Source organism: Solea solea, chromosome 10, assembly GCF_958295425.1.
Source record: "Solea solea chromosome 10, fSolSol10.1, whole genome shotgun sequence".
Classification (NCBI taxonomy): Eukaryota; Metazoa; Chordata; class Actinopteri; order Pleuronectiformes; family Soleidae; genus Solea; species Solea solea.
In genome coordinates, this window is record NC_081143.1 from 23,995,501 (window position 1) to 24,014,870 (window position 19,370).

The 19,370-nt window shown below is 41.7% G+C and overlaps 1 protein-coding gene across 3 annotated transcripts in view; it reads left to right on the plus strand.

Moving 5' to 3' along the window:
• rgs12b (regulator of G protein signaling 12b) overlaps positions 1 to 14,136 on the plus strand; it is a 49,097-nt gene extending 34,961 nt beyond the window's left edge. Inside the window, exons 7-19 of one of the 3 annotated variants that reach the window (XM_058639931.1) lie at positions 3,941 to 4,110; positions 5,530 to 5,622; positions 5,807 to 5,950; positions 6,887 to 7,069; positions 7,160 to 7,310; positions 7,622 to 7,716; positions 7,874 to 8,086; positions 8,474 to 8,547; positions 8,646 to 8,772; positions 9,516 to 9,612; positions 9,733 to 9,803; positions 11,676 to 11,847; positions 12,115 to 14,136. In XM_058639931.1, coding sequence (XP_058495914.1) covers positions 3,941 to 4,110; positions 5,530 to 5,622; positions 5,807 to 5,950; positions 6,887 to 7,069; positions 7,160 to 7,310; positions 7,622 to 7,716; positions 7,874 to 8,086; positions 8,474 to 8,547; positions 8,646 to 8,772; positions 9,516 to 9,612; positions 9,733 to 9,803; positions 11,676 to 11,847; positions 12,115 to 12,707 — 2,183 coding nt within the window. In that variant the 3' untranslated portion in view covers positions 12,708 to 14,136. The remainder of the gene's footprint in view (positions 1 to 3,940; positions 4,111 to 5,529; positions 5,623 to 5,806; positions 5,951 to 6,886; positions 7,070 to 7,159; positions 7,311 to 7,621; positions 7,717 to 7,873; positions 8,087 to 8,473; positions 8,548 to 8,645; positions 8,773 to 9,515; positions 9,613 to 9,732; positions 9,804 to 11,675; positions 11,848 to 12,114) is intronic. The other 2 variants (XM_058639932.1, XM_058639933.1) reach the window with 2 other exon arrangements.
• The last annotated feature ends 5,234 nt before the right edge of the window (positions 14,137 to 19,370 follow it).

A 19,370-nucleotide genomic window follows, 5' to 3' on the forward strand; every position in this document is an offset into this window, starting at 1 on the left:
TGATGAGGTGGTTGTGCAAACTGTAACCTCATTTATTCATTTATTTAAATGAATCAAATATAAATATATAAAGATTTTGTTTTCTCATACCTTCAACATTAAAAGAGCTTGAAGCTTGATTTCAGTTTATAATGTAGTGGTATAAAGTAGCATGTAAGATTTTTTTGTATTTCTATAAACTATGTTGCCTCTTCATAAATCTGATAACACAGTGACTAATGCAGTGTAGTAGAGGATGCATACAGCACAGCACATGGTGGCAAACATACTCAGTCAAGGGTAAATTATGAATTGAAAATTAAAGGAATTAAAGGAGCAACACAGTTCTAGAGAGAAATAAAAAGAGAAATCCTCAAAAGTGTGACAAATCAATCAAATAGGCTGCAACTATTGCGATTATTTTCATAATCGATTAATCTGTCGATGATTTCCTCGATTTAATCGAGTAATCGTCCATAAAATGTTGGTCAGTGTTTCTCAAACCTAGAAAGGATGATGTTCTCAAATGTCTTTGTTTTGTCCAGAAAACAAAAACTGTTCAGTTGTAATGATGTCACTGTTAATATTATAAAATATATAAACATTTTCACATTTAAGGAGCTGAAAAATCAGAAAACTTGTTTTAATTCCTTTAAAACACTCAAGCCGGACCGATTAATCAATGGTCAAAATAGTTGCCGATTAATTTAGTAATCGAGTAATAATCGAGTAATAGTTTCAACCCCAAAATCAAACTCTTGATGATGACAGTTGTCTTCATTGGGCGAAAGCTGTGCTTCCCACAAAAAGTTACTGGGAATTCCTGGTGTCTCTTTGCATATTATAGTCTCTTCATTTGAAGAAGTTATTGATTGTGATGCATGAAGTTGAACTCTGTGTCAACATTCCTTTTATTCTCATATTGAAGGCTATTGTGTACAGATTTTGAACACTGTACTTAGAGTCTACGATAAAAAGATTGTTTTAAATCACATTTAACGTCATACCATATTGCAACCACCAGTTATGATCGGTCACTGAATTTGACGAATGTCTGCCCATTGACGGTCTGTTGATTTTTTGTCGGTCTAGAATTAGCTGTGTGTGTGTGTTTGTTTGATTGTAGCTGTGTGAGGGCCACAGGCTCATTATCGTCCCTGTTGTGGCCTTTAACAAGGTCCTCATCAATATTTCAATATGTGTGTGGGTGGGTGTGTGTATGTGTGTGTGTGTGCTGTGGTGTTTTTATTTCTCACCTCACTCAACTCTGCATTATTGTCAAGTACAGCCAAGGATGCCACACATGCAGTTGCTCCATGGAACAACTGTGGCCTTCAGCCTGGAGCTGATGTCATCATGGTCTTGATGCCTGTGTGTGCTTATATTACTGTACCTCCCTGAAAGTGTGTGTGTGTGTCTGTCTGTCTGTCTGTCTGTCTGTCTGTCTGTCTGTACACAATGTACATTAAGCCCCAACTGTCTCTGCGGTCTCTGGTTCTCCTCTCTCTTCCTCTCCATAATGCTTTCAGCTGTGAGTGAGTGAGTGTTTATGTCGTGTCCTGGAATGAGTGTTCAGCCGAGTGTGTGTTGATGTGAGACGTCCTGATGGGCCGAGTTTGGATTGAGGGGCCTGAATTCACCTCAGATTTCTGCCTCTCTGGCACCACACAGGCTCTTAGCAGCTCTACCCAGGTGAGGCGAAAGCTCTGGAGATTCTTCAGCAAAGTAAAAGCAGCTTTTAGGCAAAGTTAAGGATCTCGAGTCCCCAGATCTCAAGATAGAGGTGGATTGTGTAGCGACCACCTGCAGGTTGTAGATTAGATTAGCTGACCCTGTGTGTATTGGCGTTGCCATTTGGTTGGTTCTCCATTACAATATAGTGTGAGACATGTAAATTAAATATCCAAAGAGAAGCCAAAGCTATTTGCATATTTAGTGGCTCAAAGTTATTAAACAGTTATGAAAACATAACGATGGAAATTCCCTTTTATTTTTCTGTGGATAGGTCCCCTTAAATCAAACGCACACATCTCTGTAACGTTTATATATTCATGACTAAATAAATTACACAGTAAAGAAAGGCTTGATGGTGTTAAGTGTTACTGCACTCACATGTTGCTCTTCCCACGCAACAAGTCTGAAGTAATGCATTTGCATGGAAAATGGCATGTAAAGTGGATAAGATAAAACCACACCATTCAATTGATTCAAATGTTACCAAATCCTAAATGTGGAGTGAAATGATGTAGCCCCGCCCACACATAAATACTCAAATCTCTCATGAATCTTGTTTCAGGCAGATCACTTATAGTAAGAGGCTGTTGGAGGGAAAAAATAGTTGAAAGTCGTATTTATATTTACCGTTCACTGCAGATGATGGGACGTCTAACGATGTAAAAATCCAGCTTCTTTTGAGGATTGTAAACAACACACATTATGATTATGCCATTGATCTGGGTTTTATTGAATTAGAAAAGCAAAAACATGTACGTCCCACCACATAGCTTGGTATGGATGTCATGATGTGACGTGATCCGTCTGTGTGACAGGTGACAAGACTCCAGTTCCTGTGACACTGAACAGGAAACATGGCTCAGAGAAGACTTGCATAAATGTTTGCCTCTCATTCACACTAGCAGATCACCTTTTTTGTAGTGGCTCAAGTTGGAGTCTGAGGAGTGGATGTTATAGATAGTAACCAGCCAGGATGTTATAGATAGCAACGGTGATGAACGATGTCCTGTCATTGATAACATTACGCAGAAGGAAGTCGTACGAAAGCAGAAATCACTGTAATTACCCACGGAGTGTGACTTTGTTAATCACACAGGATTTAAGCTGTCGGCAGGACAGGATTCTGCTCCTTGAGTTTATTTACAACCAGGGTTCTCAAAGTGTAGTACGTGTAGCAACAGTGGTACACACAAGCCCCCTCTGGTGGTACTTGGAGGAAAATACAGAAATACTGTTCTGCTGTATATACCAGGGTGTGTGATCACAGTGGAGCTGAGGAAGTTTGACCGGAGTGTGTAGAAAATGAAACTAATATATACATTTTTCACCTTATCTCTCTCTCCATCTTAATCTAATTTCACTAAACCAGTGTGTGAAGTATATGTGAGGAAGATGAGGATGATGAGAGAGCAAATGATCTTATTGGGAATAAATCTGCCTGTAGCTGACATTGCTCGGCCTTTTTACACCACTGTATTTTGATGTTGGTGATAACAGTGTTACTTCAAGAGCTCAATAATTTCTCAGGTGGTACTTGGAATAAAAAGTTTGAGAACTTTGTCCATGTTGGAATGCTCCAAGGCAGCAACCCCACTAGGATGTGGGGTCCCACAATTTTGAGGCCCTCTTCTATTTATACCCACAAGCCCCTGACATTAAAACCAAAGTCTCAATCAGTAGAATTTTCTTAGTCTTAATGAAACGAAGACAGAAATCACTATATTTGTTAAAACTGGGTCTTGATAACATCAACTAGCCTGTTATAGCCATCCCTTTGTCAAGAATCTTAGGCTGATCTTTGTCAATGATTTTAAACAGATGAGCTTAGATGTTAAAACCAGCCCCTTCCCACTGAGGCCCCTTGCGTCTTCTCTGCACATTAGTTTTGTCTGGATTTAGACGCTCAGTTGTTAGTTCAGCAGCCCTGGGGCTCCTTTACTGTAGTTACTCACCTTTTTTGTGTGCCGCTGTCTTCCTGCTTGTCTGTCACAAAGCTTTATTTAGGTGCATTAGCTGTGTTTACAGCTTCTGATCATTCATGCACAACAACTTTGAATAGTTAAAGTATTGTTTTATTTGCAAAAAAGAATTCAGGTACAGATATATATAGATTATATTCATATAAATATACATATATATATATATATATATATATATATATATATATATGAAGATCCCTTCTACTGTACAGCTGTTTGAGATTGTGTGGATGTGTGTGTGTGAACAGAGCTGAACAGCGTGGAGCTGCAGGGCTGCAGCAGCGACAACAGTCTGAACAGTAACGCCAGCCTGCCCAGTGTCCAGAGCCACCGGCGCCACACAGAGAGGAGAGTGGCCAGCTGGGCCGTCTGCTTCGAGAGGCTGCTGCAGGATCCAGTGGGAGTCCGCTACTTCTCGGTATGTCAAACAGCACATGACTTTTATCTCGTTGCGGAGTCAACAATAACCCCAGGTTTGCCTCTGTGCGGCAACATAACAACCGTGTTTGTTTGTTTGTGCCAGACAGTGTTGGCAACACTGTCACATGACAAGAAAACCTACAAAAGCCACGTTTGAACTGTGAAGTGTGCCATATCATTTTTTGGACACTTCTAATGCATGTCCTCAGGTGATTCGTTTTACACTTCCCAGCAACCACATGTTGATTTAGTTACAACAACCGCCAAGAACACTGCTAACTCATTATTTATTTTATTCTAATGGTTAAAATCTTATTTCATGTTGCAGCAGCATGAGTAGAGCTTTAATTCACTCAGCTCCTCCCAAATCTCTCTCTATGTGTGATTTTCATGATCTCTTCTGGTCAGTCATTGAACCTTTTTTTTTCTATATATGTAACAGTGCACTGCAGGTGAAGCCAGATCTGATCACATGTGGTCACAGGACGCATCTATGACACGTACACATGTGAACAGCTGTACTTGCAGTCCCTGTAAAGCAGTGGCTGACATCCTGTGAAACAAATATATAAATGTAGAATAAAGACTGAAAACTGTTTCTCTCCAGTAATCTGATCAAGACCTTTTAGCTGTGTCTAAAAATATGGCGTGATGACTAGACTGGATACATATTGAGCGTCACACCGCCAATGGGGGGGGAGACAAACGGGTCAATTGTCCTGGCCTGCCCATGGTAGGGGGGGGGCCAGAAGTGGGCCCTCCAACCATTTAAATAATAATTGTTCAAAATAGGCCTATTTGTGGAAAGAATGTGTAGAATTGTCCTTGAAATAGAGGTCGAGAACACCCCCACCCCAAACACAAAAATGGTTTGGCCACTGACACAACGTGTCAGACAGTAAGAAAAGACAGTATGGAGCAGAGAGGAGGAGAGCATGGGGAGAAGGGGAGAAGATATTAAGAGAGAAGAGGGAAGGAGGAAGAGGAGGAGGAGGAGGAGGAGGAGACAGAATACAGTATCAGCCCTGTTTTTAAATGGTAAATATTAATTTATTTCCGACTAGTGTCAGAATATCTCGTCCCGGGCACAGGCAGGACTGTCAGCTGGCCTGTTTAGCATAACACTGTAATGGTATGAAAATCCTCAGCACCTACTGCTTGTTAGCTGAGGTGTCTTTGTCTTGAACATGTGTCTTCCCTGGATACAAAATCACACAGAAAAGCTCTGCCACTGTACAATGTTTGTGTTCACTATGCCGTTAAACTGCTGCTAAAATAGTGAAAATGTCAATTTCTTTACAGGAAGTTTAATTATAGTGCATTTACATCTATATTCTCTTCAAACACTGACAAAAGGCAACAAAAATGAATAAAAAAAAGAATATGTTAGTGAAAGTGTGTTTCCCTCTCACGACAGGAGTTCTTAAAGAAGGAGTTCAGCGAGGAGAATATCCTGTTTTGGCAGGCCTGTGAGTTCTTCAGCCACATCCCGGAGAATGACAAGAAGCAGGTAACACGTGCAAGACATTACTTGGCCACAGAATGCATCTCCAATTGCAAGCATCTAACAATAATGAGCTCAATCTGTGAACATTTATCCCGCTCCCATTTCCTCATCTGAGTTCCCCCCCCCCCCCCCCCCTCTGTCTCATCATGTTTTATTTGAACTGAACAACCTCTCCATCACCCTGCAGCTCTCTCAGCGTGCCAGGGAGATCTATAACAGCTTCCTGTCCAGTAAAGCCACGACACCGGTCAACATAGACAGTCAGGCTCAGCTCGCCGATGACATCCTCAACGCTCCCCGACCTGACATGTTCAAGGAGCAGCAACTGCAGGTGGGGGATTGCACCGAATACACACACCAACCCCATTTACATTGAAGTATTTAGCAGACTTACAAAAGAGGAATAAGCTACACAGAAGAAGTCTTGGAAAGAAATCCATTAGATAGGAACGGTGGACTGACAGAGAGTGAGAGTGCAAGAGTGGATCCAAGTGCAGAAGGAGAGGTCGTAAGCTAAGTGCTAGGACAGAAGATGCTTTTGGGAGAGCTGGCTCTTCCAAAAGCGTCTTGAAGATGTTCTGGTAGCGCTCGGTAGGTCATTTCACCAGCATGGAACGACACGCAAGAAGAATCTGGATTGTCTTGGACAATCCTTCGATGAACGGAGTAGTCGAGGGGTAACAGAAGTCTTTATGGGAGCATTTAAGTAGGGATGAGATGATTCGAAACTTCCTTATGAGCGGGACATGAGAAGACTCTTAGAGAGTCAAATGTGCCAAATGTACTAGTATTACAGCACTGTGTTCTCAAAGAGCATAAGGTCTACTCTTCATCTGAGCCTGCTGTCTAGCATCGGGGATGTGAATGCCTTCTGGGGGGATGTTCCTGAAAAGCTCTATTGATTTCACCATCTGAGCTCAGATGTTCCAACTCTGATAAGAGTCACAAGGTTGGCCAGGTATCTGTACTGACACCCACAGTGTTTTTACAAATCGAACACACACACACACACACACACGATCAAGATCTTGTGGTATAGTTTATTTATGTCAGATTATGGTGGACTATAATATAAATGTGCAAAATACATATATATATATCTGCTGTGACGTGCAGAATATGATGTTAATTACACGTCAGGAGTGACTAAATGACCTCTGCAGTCGGGTACATCAGGCTGATGTATCAGCATATCGGATATCGGCAAAAAGTCCAATATCGTGCATCTCCCAGTCCCCTGATTCGTTCGTCCCTTCCTGTCCTTTAGATCTTTAACCTGATGAAGTTTGACAGCTACACCCGCTTCCTCAAGTCTTTGCTGTACCAGGAGTGTATGCTGGCGGAGGTGGAGGGCAGGCCTCTGCCTGACCCTTACCACATCCCCAGCAGTCCCACCTCCAAGCACAGCACCACCGGCTCCGACCGCTCCAACCTCTCTACGCCCAAGAAGGTAACAACAATCAACTCATTTTGGGGATTGTCTGTTTGTGTCAGTTCTGATCAACAGTCGTCACGCACACCTGTCTTTTGTGTGTTACAGGAGGACAAAAAGAGCAAATCTGGTCGGTCTTTGAATGACGACAGCAGGGACGACTCGGGGGACCGGAGGAAAGGCATGTTCTTCTCCTGGTCCCGCAACAGGAGCTTCGGCAAAGGCCCCAAGAAGCGGGAGTTGGCTGACTTCAACTACAGTCAGTAGTTTTTGCCATTATATGAGTTCAGTCTGTGGAAAACAGCTTCTATGTGAAAACAACTGCACGAGGGTTCAATAGCGCACAGCACATGATTCGTCATGCAACTGCAGCTGAGGTTTAATCAGTGAAACACAATGAAATCACAATGAGCGGCCATATGTTCAATAACACTGGAAGCAATCCTGCTATTTAATTCATGTGAGAGGGTTTGATGTTTTGAAAAATGAACCCAGTCCATGTTTGGAATTTGGAACACTCTCTCTTGTTGTCTCTGTTATGGAGACACTCATGGCTTTAATATCTTTCAGATTTCTCTGGCAGTAATGGTCGGCGTGAATCACAGGGTTCCTTGTCATCGGGAGCCAGTCTGGAGCTGGGGCCAGCAGGATCGGTGAGGAATGAGGTCAGCCCGGGGAGTGACATCACCACACGATCACTTTAGACTTTACCGTCATGGCCAATTGATGGATTGATTTATAGTATTGTCTGATTTCTTCTGCTTGTCCCATGATCTGTCTCGTTGTTTTAACACCGTCTTTGTCTCTGTTTCCTTCACGCAGGGTGATGTTTCCCGAGGTGCAGTAACAGTGTCAGCTGAGCGCGCGGGAGGCAGCGCCCCCTTGAGGCAGTGTAACATAAGCTTGCCGGACGGCTCATGTTGTCCCGTGCCGCTGAGGTCTGGCGTGTCCATCAGGGACCTACTCCTGGGCCTTTGTGAGAAGCTCTGCATCAACTTGGCAGCTATAGACCTGTTTCTGGTTGGAGGGGAGAAGGTATTTCACGCCGCGTTAAACCACAGTCACTGAAGCAGAAAAATCAGGATTAGATCTGGTTCATGTTTCTCTCTCTTCATAAATTGTTTTTTTTTTTTATTACAGTTGTCTTCAAACTGCACTAATCATTATTTATATATGAGGACATTACAGTGTGACTCTACAGGGAACTCTTATTTAGAGTTTTAATGCTTTTCAAATGATTATTTTGGTTGTAAGCGCTGCCTCTTAACACACGAGTCACATAAACTTCATATTTCAAAACTATAAATGTTGTGTTTTTTTATCACTTAGAGAGCAGCAGTTTCATTCTTTCTGGTCCTTGTGAAGTTAACTTCAAACTTTGGTGTTTTGCTCTTTCTTTCTTTTTTTATTATTTGTTATCAGCCACTTGTTTTGGACCAAGACTGTATGACATTATGCTCTCGGGACCTCAGACTAGAAAAACGCACACTCTTCAGGTACAGTAGCGTACAGGGTCACACAACTCTGAATTGTCAGGTTACTGTAACACAAACCTACGAGAAAAAAATGCTGACTCTGTTCTCTCCTTCTCCAGACTCGACTTAGTCCCTATCAACCGGTCTGTGGGCCTGAAAGCCAAACCCACCAAGCCAGTGACGGAAGTCCTCAGGCCTGTGGTTGCCAAATACGGCCTGCACCTCTCTGACCTGGTAGCACGCATCGTAAGTCATTCAGTCATTTTTGTCAGTTTAAAGTCTTGGTTATTGTAAGGCGCTGTTTGCGTTTAGACTACTTTTCGCTCATGAGTTTTTGATTGCAGTCTAATTGGTTGATCATCTTTCCATGAAGCCGTGTTTCCACTGAGTGGAACGGTACTGCGCGGTATTTTATTTGGGTTTCCGTTAGAGCTGAAACAATTACTCGATTAATTCATTATTAATTATTATATATCGATTATTAATCGATTACTAAGTAAACTGTCAACTATTTTGATAATCAATTCATCGGTTTGAAGGTTTTTTCACGACAAATCCTTATATGTGGATATTTTCTTTTGTTTCTTTGCTCCATATAACAAAGAAATCATTAAAACTCTGGTAGACAAAAACAAGAGATTTGAGAATATCATCATTTCCAGGTTTGACAAACACTGATCTTCAAGTTTTCTGATATTTTATGGAGCAAACAATTACTCCATTAATCGATTATGAAAATAATCCCCAACTGTCCCATTCTTTGGTTCCCTTCCCTTGGGGTACCAGAGTAAAATGGTATGGTACAGTCTGTACCCTCTTTACAGTACTGTGTCCCTGGTTCACATTCAAAATCACCTGTTGACAAAGACCGTTGACCACTAGATTGTGTATTATAGACCCAGCTCTCCCAAGGTAAAATAAAATCCATTGTATTAAGTGTGTGTGTGTGTGTGTGTGTGTGTGTGTGTGTGTGTGTGTGTGTGATGCAGAGTGGGGAGTCAGAACCTTTAGATTTAGGTCTTCCTATATCCAACCTGGACGGGCTGCGTGTGGTGTTAGATTCAGCAGAACACACTCCTGGAAAGGGTAAGGGTAACAAGCAGTTTTTGAAAACATTTAACATTGTTCTTGTATTTGTATCAGTATTTGTGTCCTTTATCGTTATTTTTGCATCACACTCGCAAATTCTGCTTTCTCTCCATTCAGTGGACAAACAGAAAGTCGGTCCTTCTAAGAATCTCTTCTCAGCCTCGACAAGTAGAAACCAGTCGACAACAGTAAGATGTCCTCCGACTTTTTTTTTTACCTATTTTCTTCCTGCTCTGGAATGTTCTATAACCCAGCCAATGTCTCCACTTCCTGTCCTGGTTGAAGATGTCACGCTACTAAGTGTCTCTCTTGCTGTCCTCAGTCACCCATGTCTGTTTGCAACGTGTTCAAAAAAAAAACCCAAAACGATTCAGGTGTTACCATGTGTGTGTTTCTGGCTATGTGTGACTATTTGTGCACTTTTGCTGTGGGGGCCGAGAGCCTTGTCACACTCACAACGGTTCCTCATGTCCCCGTCACTGTGGTCTGCCTGTGGCCGAATGCATCATGGTCTTTGCTCTCTGGTTTGCTGGTTCTCTTTCTTCCATAACAAAAAAAACACGACTGACCGGAAAAGTTCAACGATACAACCCCCGGCCTTGCAGACTCGCATCTGCTGGGTCGCTCTATCCTCAAAGGCTCTTCGTTAGAGATGCAGTTGGTGGTGTGGTGGTGGTCGCGCTCTCACATCTCTGGGATGTGTTGTTATTTGGTTTTCACCTGTGAAATGGTCATTTATTCATTTTGCCCCACCGTAGGGGCAGTAGCGTGGCTTCTAGTGTGTAGTTAGTTCTCTCTGTGGTGATGTGGTGTGTGTTTTTCTTTGCCTACATGTTGGTCATGCCTAGTATATGGTTATTTAAATAAAAAAACACCCCTCTTATCTTTTGTATGTATGTCTAAGTTAAACCAGGTCATTTTTGCAGTAAATGTCATTGATTATTAAAACTGTAGTGCATAACTTTTAAATATAAACAAATGTCCACTGCATTCAAACCATCGTCAGATTAGTTAATTATTATTTGTAATCTGTGCACCCTGAGTGCATTTGTAGTATTGTAAATAAAAGGAGAGAGAGCTGCACAACAGACTTGTGTAGGGCTGCAATGATTACTCGATTGCTATTGGATCACTGAATGAATCATCATCTAATTAATCAATAAATCATCAATAAAAACTGAATAACGATTAAAAATCAAATGACACAATCATGGATTATGAAAGAAATCATTAGTTGCAGGACCAGACTTCTGGTTTCTGGCAAATGATATTAGACAATTAAGTTGGGCCAACACAGAAACATTGTTACAGAGCTTCCTCCCGTTGTTTACAGTTTCAGGAGTGTTCTACTCGACTCTCTAAAGTAATGAAAATGCTCTGTTGTGGGGCTTTTCCATTCTACAGTTGTAGCACTGCTCGACTTCACTGGACTCGGCTCTATTTTCCATTTTCCATTTGTGATAGTACCTGGCACCCGCTGCTTTTTTTTGGCACGTGTTCTGGTGAGGTTTTCCCGATTGAGCTTAGCCGATACGAAAAATGATGACGTCAACAGACTGCCGGCCACTGATTGGTCAGAGAGTGTCGTCACCGGACAATAAAAAAACCCACCAGACCGTGTTACGAGTGGGTTACAGTGAGCGTAAAGGGCTGTGGTCTGTCCACAGACCGAGTCACCTCGATGTCCTCCATTGTCGCGTATGAAACACGCGTCGCAGCAGTTTTGTGAAGCTGTGCTATGGCCCCGCCCACATTGAGGAGATACTATGACGTCATGGACGTGCGTGATGCCAAACTGAGTCGAGTAGAACTGCTGTAACTGTATAATGGAAAGTGCTCATTGTCACTGTAAGTTACGCACTGCAGCTTTAATCATACGAGTCATTTCATAACTCATTATCGATCTTATTTCAATTGTCCCTCTCCAAAAAAAAAAAGTGTCTCCATCATTGTCATTAGTAGCAGTAGTTCCCACGTGTTGCCATTGCCTGTGCCCATACTTGCCCGCCATGACTCACCAGGGCTCTAACGCCCTGCTCCGCTCTCCTTGTGGCCCTCAGGGGGAGGACAGGTCATCAGGGAAAACAGGTTCAGCCCACCCCCGTGGGGAAAATGGCAAGGCCAGGCAAGGCCCTGACCCAAGAGGCCTGGTCTTACCCAACCACTCTGTCTCTCCGCACAAGGCTCCGGAAAAAAGAAAGCAGAAAAAGATTAATATAGACGAAGCTGAAGGTAAAGACTGAACAACCTCTCTCTCTCTCTCTCTGTCTCTGCTGTGATCACACTAACCCTTTTGCCTGTTGGCACTGATGCAGAAGCAGCACCAAAATGCTTTCAAAGCTAGCTAGCTACATGTAGCCTTCCGCTCACACTGAATGTAGCTTTGACTTGTCTAACTGATAAAAGCACACCCTCCTCTGCATGTTTACTAAATGACCATCAACGTTTTCAACGTGTTGTTTTGTGTGATTATTCATGTGTGTCCGTGTGTCCGTGCAGAATTCTTCGACCTCATTTCCAAAGCTCAGAGCAACCGAGCAGACGACCAGAGAGGCCTGCTAAACAAAAGCGACCTGCAGCTTCCAGACTTTCTGCGCCTGTCGCCAGTGGCAACTAACCAGGCTGCACCTCCTCCCTATGAACCCGACCCCAGTTGCTCCACCCCTAATTCCCGTCACCCAAACAACGGCAGCTTCCCTAGCAGCGGTCGCCGGGGCAATAAGACAAACGTCAATGACCGAGGAGGAGGCGGCGGCGGCGGCGGCGGCGGTGGCGGCACCCACTTGCTCAGCGCGAGCCATCAGTCCCAGAGTTTGGACTCTGCACTGGGCACTGAGAGCGGACGGGGGAGGAAATCCAGACCGCTCCCACCGTTCCCTGGCACCGTCTCCCCCATCCACCCCCAGTCTAGCAGGGGAGAACCGGTCCAGATGCCGGAGGAGGACACACTGTCTGATCTGACTCTGGTAGGAGAGGGGGACATCAACAGTCCCAGCCTCAACTACGTCACTCCCTCAGCCCTTCCCTGCAAACCCCGACCCCAACAGAAAGCGCAGGACGGTCGGCCGAGCTCAGGTACCTTTCCCGTGTGAAACCTTTGAACTTTCTCCTCTGCCCTTCACCTGACTGCAAGTGGGTTTGGAGAGCGACCCCCCCCCTGAAGTCAGTCTGAAGATCCTTGTGGGCCACTCGTCTGTCTGTGGCTGAATGCATCCACATCTCCTCTGTTGCCTCATCAGTGCCACAACATTCACTTCACCACGTCACATATTTCTAAATAGTGTAAATATACAATAACTAATGTAAAAAAAATACCATACAACAACAAAAATAATAATAATAAAAAAACAACAAGTGTTCATATAACTTATCATTGGATATAGTGATATATCAGTGGATATACAGTATAGTTGTTAATATTGTAACATGTGCCAGCGTGTACTGTGACACAGAGTGAGAGAAGAGGAAAAATGGATGCATGAGGTTTGAAGAGAGTTTTTTTGAATTTCCCCGCGTGGTGTGTATCTGTGTGAACTCTCGAGAGGACTTGCTGTGGATTTGTCTTTGGAGGCGTGAACCGAACGGACAAGCTCAGGATGAAAGTGGTGATGACCAGTGCCAAACAACCCCCCCCCCCACTCCCACCCCTCCTGTGTACAGAATCTGTCAATGCACTTTAGCCAATTCCATTCATCATGTTCATAAGATTGGTATCCAATTTAAAAATCAAATAAAATTTGATTTGAATTCAGTCACTTAAGTAAACCCCCTCAGGAGGTCGGTTTCCATGCAGCAGGTGGTTTAGTAAAACGCTAAAATGACGTCTGCTTCTCTTCCGTCGTGTGTGATGGAGGCTACAGTGCTGCTCCTGCCAGTGGATCGTCGTGTGTTTATTTACAACTCATTAATGATGTTTTTGAGCTCACCGCACACACACACGCTGACACACTGGGGCCCGGGGCCCATAAATACAAGCAGGAACACAGCGTTTATTGCTCAGCTGTTGTTTATCATATCAAACACAGGACATTCTGTGTTTGCACCTCTGTTTCTCTATAGACTATAAATAAACACACACACACACACAGTTCACGCTTGCTCTGTGAAGAAACAAACATCTGCACCCAGGAGTACATGTACAACTTGTCTTCATCTTTTCCATATTCCTTGCTTTCTTGCCACATTCCAGCAGTTTTGTTTTTAGCCGAGGAATTGGACGCACCGAGTCGGAACTGTTTCAAGTTTTAAACAAGAAAAAGGTTTTTACTGTTACTTTAATCTGTGCTATTCTTCTCAAGAGAACATTAATTTATCCCACGTCCTTTCCATTTTTACGCTCAGTTAAAAAGTATTAACTTTTGTACATAGTCCACGTTGTGGAAACGGCCGCCGTCGTTGTTGTAGTCGTTTTGTGAAATTTCAGTTGTGTCACAGTAGAAATGAATTCTCCTCTGTTCAGTTGACTGTACTGTCTGTAAATAGATCAAATAAATGTTTCAGAGATATAACTCGCGCCCTAGAGCCTCATGTGAGTGGCCTCTTTTCTTAGCCCAGTTCACAATGAACAGATTTATTCTCTTCAATTTGTGTCTCATTTCTCATTTGTCCTTGGATCTTTTTTTTTTTCTACATGTTTTTTTTTTTTATGCAGATGGAAGGGGTGCAGTTTTATTTCCATCACAGTCTCCTGATAGTCAGGGCCGGCCCAAGCCTTTATGAGGCCCTAAGCTGAATTCCCCACCACCTCGGAGTAGCTGCTGCTTGACTATTATTGATACAAATGTAACACAGTAGATTGCATTAATTATAGTTGTGTTATTTACAGCGATCCAGTGTTGACGTGTGGTGAAACTTAGTTTAATGACTTGGTTTTTAGGACTTAGAACACATGTGCGAGTGTGTACTAAATGAGCAAATCTTCAACTCCTAAATAACAGCACTATTTAGATATATAAGTATATCTGAAGATAACCAGATTTAAATGCTAAAATGTTGTTTTCACTGTACTTTTATATAATAATATAAAGTTGATTCCACCTTTAGCAGCTATAACCGCTTCCACACTTGTTGGAAGACTTTCCCTCACTCTGTAGAGCATTGATGAGGTCAGGACACTGATGTTGGACGAGAAGACCTGGCTCACAATCTCTGTTCCAGTTGATCGCAAAAGGTGCTTGATGGGGTTGAGGTCAGGTCAGTCAAGTTCTTCCACACCACGTCTTTATAGTCTATATGATCTATATAATCTGTGCACTGGGGCACAGTCATGTTGGAATAGAAAACAACAAAGTTGGAAGCAGATCATTGTCCAAAATGTCTTATGTAGGAAGAAACATTAAGATTGTCCTTCACTGGAGATAAGGGGCCTGATTTAAACACCTGACTTCAATACTTAACAGTTGTGTCCAAATACTTCAGTCCATATAGTGCATATTGTGATAAGAAAAGAAATAAACATTTCCTACTCTGGGGGTTAGTTATAGTGTGTTTATCAGGCCATAAAGGGACATTTTAAGACTTAAGCATCATCTTCCAGACCAGTTTTCTCACTCGTAACATGAACATGACAGAAACCCCAAAGTCTGGTCTTGCCTTTGCCCACTTTATCCCATCTCTTTTATTTATCTTCTTCTTTATCTTAGTTGATATTCTACTCCTCTCTCTCTCTCCCTGTGTGTGTGTGTGTGTGTGTGTGTGTGTGTGTAAGACAGGGCTTTTGTTTTGGGGTACAAAGGCGTTTTGGGGTAAAGGGCTGTTACTTATGCATGGGTTTCCCTCTGCTCAAATGCTATATTATGCATGCTTTGTCGTGGTGGGCTCTTTTCGAAGCCCCCCCCCCCCCCCACACACACACACACACACACAAAACAAAACTGGGGTCTGTTTCTTCCCCTCACACACGGGGATCCCCCGTTTCTACTTCAACGACTTTAACACACACTCATGTTCACACACAACTATATTTGTTTGTGTGTTTGTATTTGTTACTTCTTGAGGACCCTTTTTTGGCATAAACACTGATGTAGAACCTGATAATGTAATAACCCCGATAATGTAATAAAAATTTGCACTTTCTTGGCCCAAGGGTTCCAGTGATACATCGTTTGTGAAAAACGGAAGTCAAAAGTTAATGTACATACATGCATGTCAGATTTTGTCCTGTTGGTGGCGCTAGAACTCTCGAGCTTGCATTGCTTACACAGTATAACGGGTGGTCTGCTGTTAAATTATTACAATATTGGGGAATTATTACATTATCAGGACCTGCGAAATGAAGGCTAACCTGATAATAACTTCCTTAAATGTAATACTTTATTACATTATTGGTAAAAAGTGTATTACATTATTGGGAAATGCACTTTATTACATTATCGGGAAGTTATTACATTATCAGGTTTTATTTCATTTTCGATGGACTTATTATTTACTGTAGAATTGTCAAAAGATGTTCAGTGAGTGAGTGCTTCTGCCCCTTTGACCAAGATAACTTCTACTTTCAATATCTGGCAGTTATAGTTCAATATTACTGTGTGTTTTGACTGTGCAATAACAGTTTAAAGTTAGGCATTAAATAGTTATGGTTTAGGGTCCTCAGAAGAATAGCTGGGCAAACGTGTGTGAGTGTGTGATTTGTGTCACATGATGATCTTATTCTGTCTCACTCTTCATTAGAATAATTCATCAGCGTTGTTTGTGTTTGTGACCTCCAGGAGCGACATGTGGCACGCACGCACACACACACACACACACACAAACACACACACACACACACACAGAGACAGAGGGCTTGTTCTACTTTCTGTTTACACACAGGCTTTTGCATCAGAATATTTAGCTGTCAACAAATGTATAAAATATCCTTGAGCAGTGCCGGCCCAAGCCTTTATGGGGCCTAAAGCTAAATTTGATTGGTTACTTAACTACAAGTAAAAGTACTGGTCTAAAAAATGTACTCAAGTTAAAGTTAAAAAAAAGTAGCTTGTTTAAAATGTACTCAGGGTAAAAGTTACTTAGTTACTTCTTTAACAAGGTTGGGGTTCTTTCTTGTGTTGTGCAAAAAGTGCCAAATTTTCCAGTGTGTGATTTTTTAATTAATTAATAAATAATATAATATAATATAACATAATATAATATGATATAAAATAATATATGTAGATTTAAAACGTAGTGTAGAACAGTACTTCCAAAAAAACATACTTAAGTAAAAGTAAAATACACAAAAAAATCCTACTCAATTACAGTAACGCAAGTAAATATAATTCATGACTTTCTACCTCTGATAAACACAATATAAACTGCATTAATGATAGTTGTGTTAATTTGCACTTTCATATTCAAAGAGAAGCACTGATGTGGTGACACTGATGTTGAATTACTTAAAATGATGTTGTTTTTTCTTCTGTCACTGAGAACAAATGTATAAGAAGTTCAGTGTGTGTTTGCGACACAGAAAAACCTGTCCTATAAAAGCTGTCACACACGTTGTACAGTTTTTGGCTCTTGTGTTTTAGTTCACTGAGTCTTGTTAGGACCATTTTTTTTCCACCAGCCAGCAGAAGAAAGTATTGCCTCGCAAGAGCAGCAGCTCCACCTGCTGGTGAGAAGAGACAGTAAAGAAGTGGACAACAGTTTGTCAGAGTAGTTTGTGAAGAGGAGGAACTGGAATCTGGGCTCTGTTACAGAAAGAAAGTCAATGAAAGAATATAGTGAAAACACCTTAATCCAAAGCAGGGGGAGTCAAAAAGTTCACAGTTCAGTTGCACAAGCTTAAAATGAAAACACAATATTCCATCATGATATCGCACTCAAGATATTCATCATGATATTTCACCGAATTTCAAAGTAAAAGTGCTTGTTTTGATATGGAACGACGTACATGTCACAATAAAACATTTTTGGACATATATTCTCAAGACAACATTAATTTATCCCACGTCCTTTTTACATTTTTACTCTCTAAAAGTATTCACTTTTGTACATGGTCTACATCCTGTATGCAGCAGCTACAGTACCTGTGTAGCAAGGTTATAATAATTTGGGATTTTTTCATTTGTTTTTATTTAGTTTTGACTTTTTCTTTTTAAAATTAGTTTGTTTTAATTAGTTTTCAGGGTGGGTTTGCTAGTTTTTTATCTTTGTAAATGCTTAGATTTAGTTGAGTTTTTATTAGTTTTATTTTTTTTGTATAAAGCAAAGTCTCGGCAGTTTCACGCAGCCACCCTGTGATGACTCCGCCCACACTGAGGAGGTACTATATTGAAGTGGAAAACCAACCACACCAAGTCGAGGCGAGCTGTGCCGAGGCGAGATGGGACCAAGTAGTGGTCATTAGTTGTAAGTTAGTCTACTATTTATTTCAGAACAAAGTCTTACTGACATGTTTCTATCAACAGGAAGCCGGCCAGTACAAATTCATGTACATTGGGGGCGTGGCAGGAGGCGGGACTGCCCTTATGTTGAAACATTAGTCTAAGGTAAATTGAAATCTATCTCTGAAAGTGTTGTTTGTCATTATTCTCCAATGTGTAACGTGAATTTAATCATGTTTACAGCATTATTTTATTATTACAATCAGCGTCTGTTTATTTCCACAATTTGCCACACTGTTTTAAATGATTTATTTCAGTCCAGAAAATACAAACATTGGGAAATATAATTCATAATTCAAATGAATTATAACGGCCAGTTGTCCAATGAAAAGTTTTTACCTGTGTGTGCACTTTTCCTGTGGACGGTGAAATCGGAGACTGAGACAAAACTGCCATCACTTTCTTCCAGTTGGTGCAGCCCACCTGCGAAAGACGAAAGACAAAAAAGACGAGAAGAGAAACACGAAGAAAGGAAAGAGTTCTTCAGAAAAACAAAATGAATTATGAATGTAACTCTGTGTTTTTGATCAGGTCAAGAATACTGGAGGAAAAACGAGGACCTGTGATTCTGTCTCCTGCACACCACCACAGACCAAGTAAAAAGTAATGATATAACGAAAACTACAGCTGAAAAACACTTTGTTTACTGAAATAAAAACAAACGGGAGATGAGCCTCTAGCTCATTGTTGTTATTGTTGGGTGAAAGGTGTGTCCGTAAATATGTTCAGGGAAGTTTCCTTGTCTCACATATCAAGTTTCGTGCAGATCGGACAATGTACAGCAAAGTTAAAGGGTTTCAGAGTTTCAGGTGGATACAACAATCCCTAGTGCAGCAGCATCAAAAACTGTAAGTGTACTTCTGTCTGCCGTCACCAGGGGGCGCTGTTTTTGAAATTTGAATATTTTCATACAGACGGCTTTGGGGCTGGACTGTCATCAATCCTAGCTGGTTTGGTTCAGATTGGACCAGGATTGGCAATTGTAACAGTTTGTTTTTTTATAGTACTTTCTGCCACCACAAGGAGGCATTGTTGTAAAAATGTACCATTTTCTGCAACATGGTCGTCTTCAGCAACTACCCATCATCAATCATAGCAAGTTTGGTTGGGATCGGGCCTTCCATCGCAAAGTTATAAGAGTTTTGTTGTCTGTCACGAAAAATCTGAATTTGCGCCAACTTTGGTGCCCCTATCTCGTACGCCATGCGATATTTTAAAAAACTTTCAGCAACTTAAGCTCGTCAACTTGTCCAGAGTGACCTCACCAAATTCGTGATTGCCAAAAAACATGTAGGAATTGTTCGTTTCAAATACCAAATGTCATATTGTCTGCTGTCACCAGTGGGCGCTGTGTTTGAAATTGAATATTTTCATACAGACGTCTTC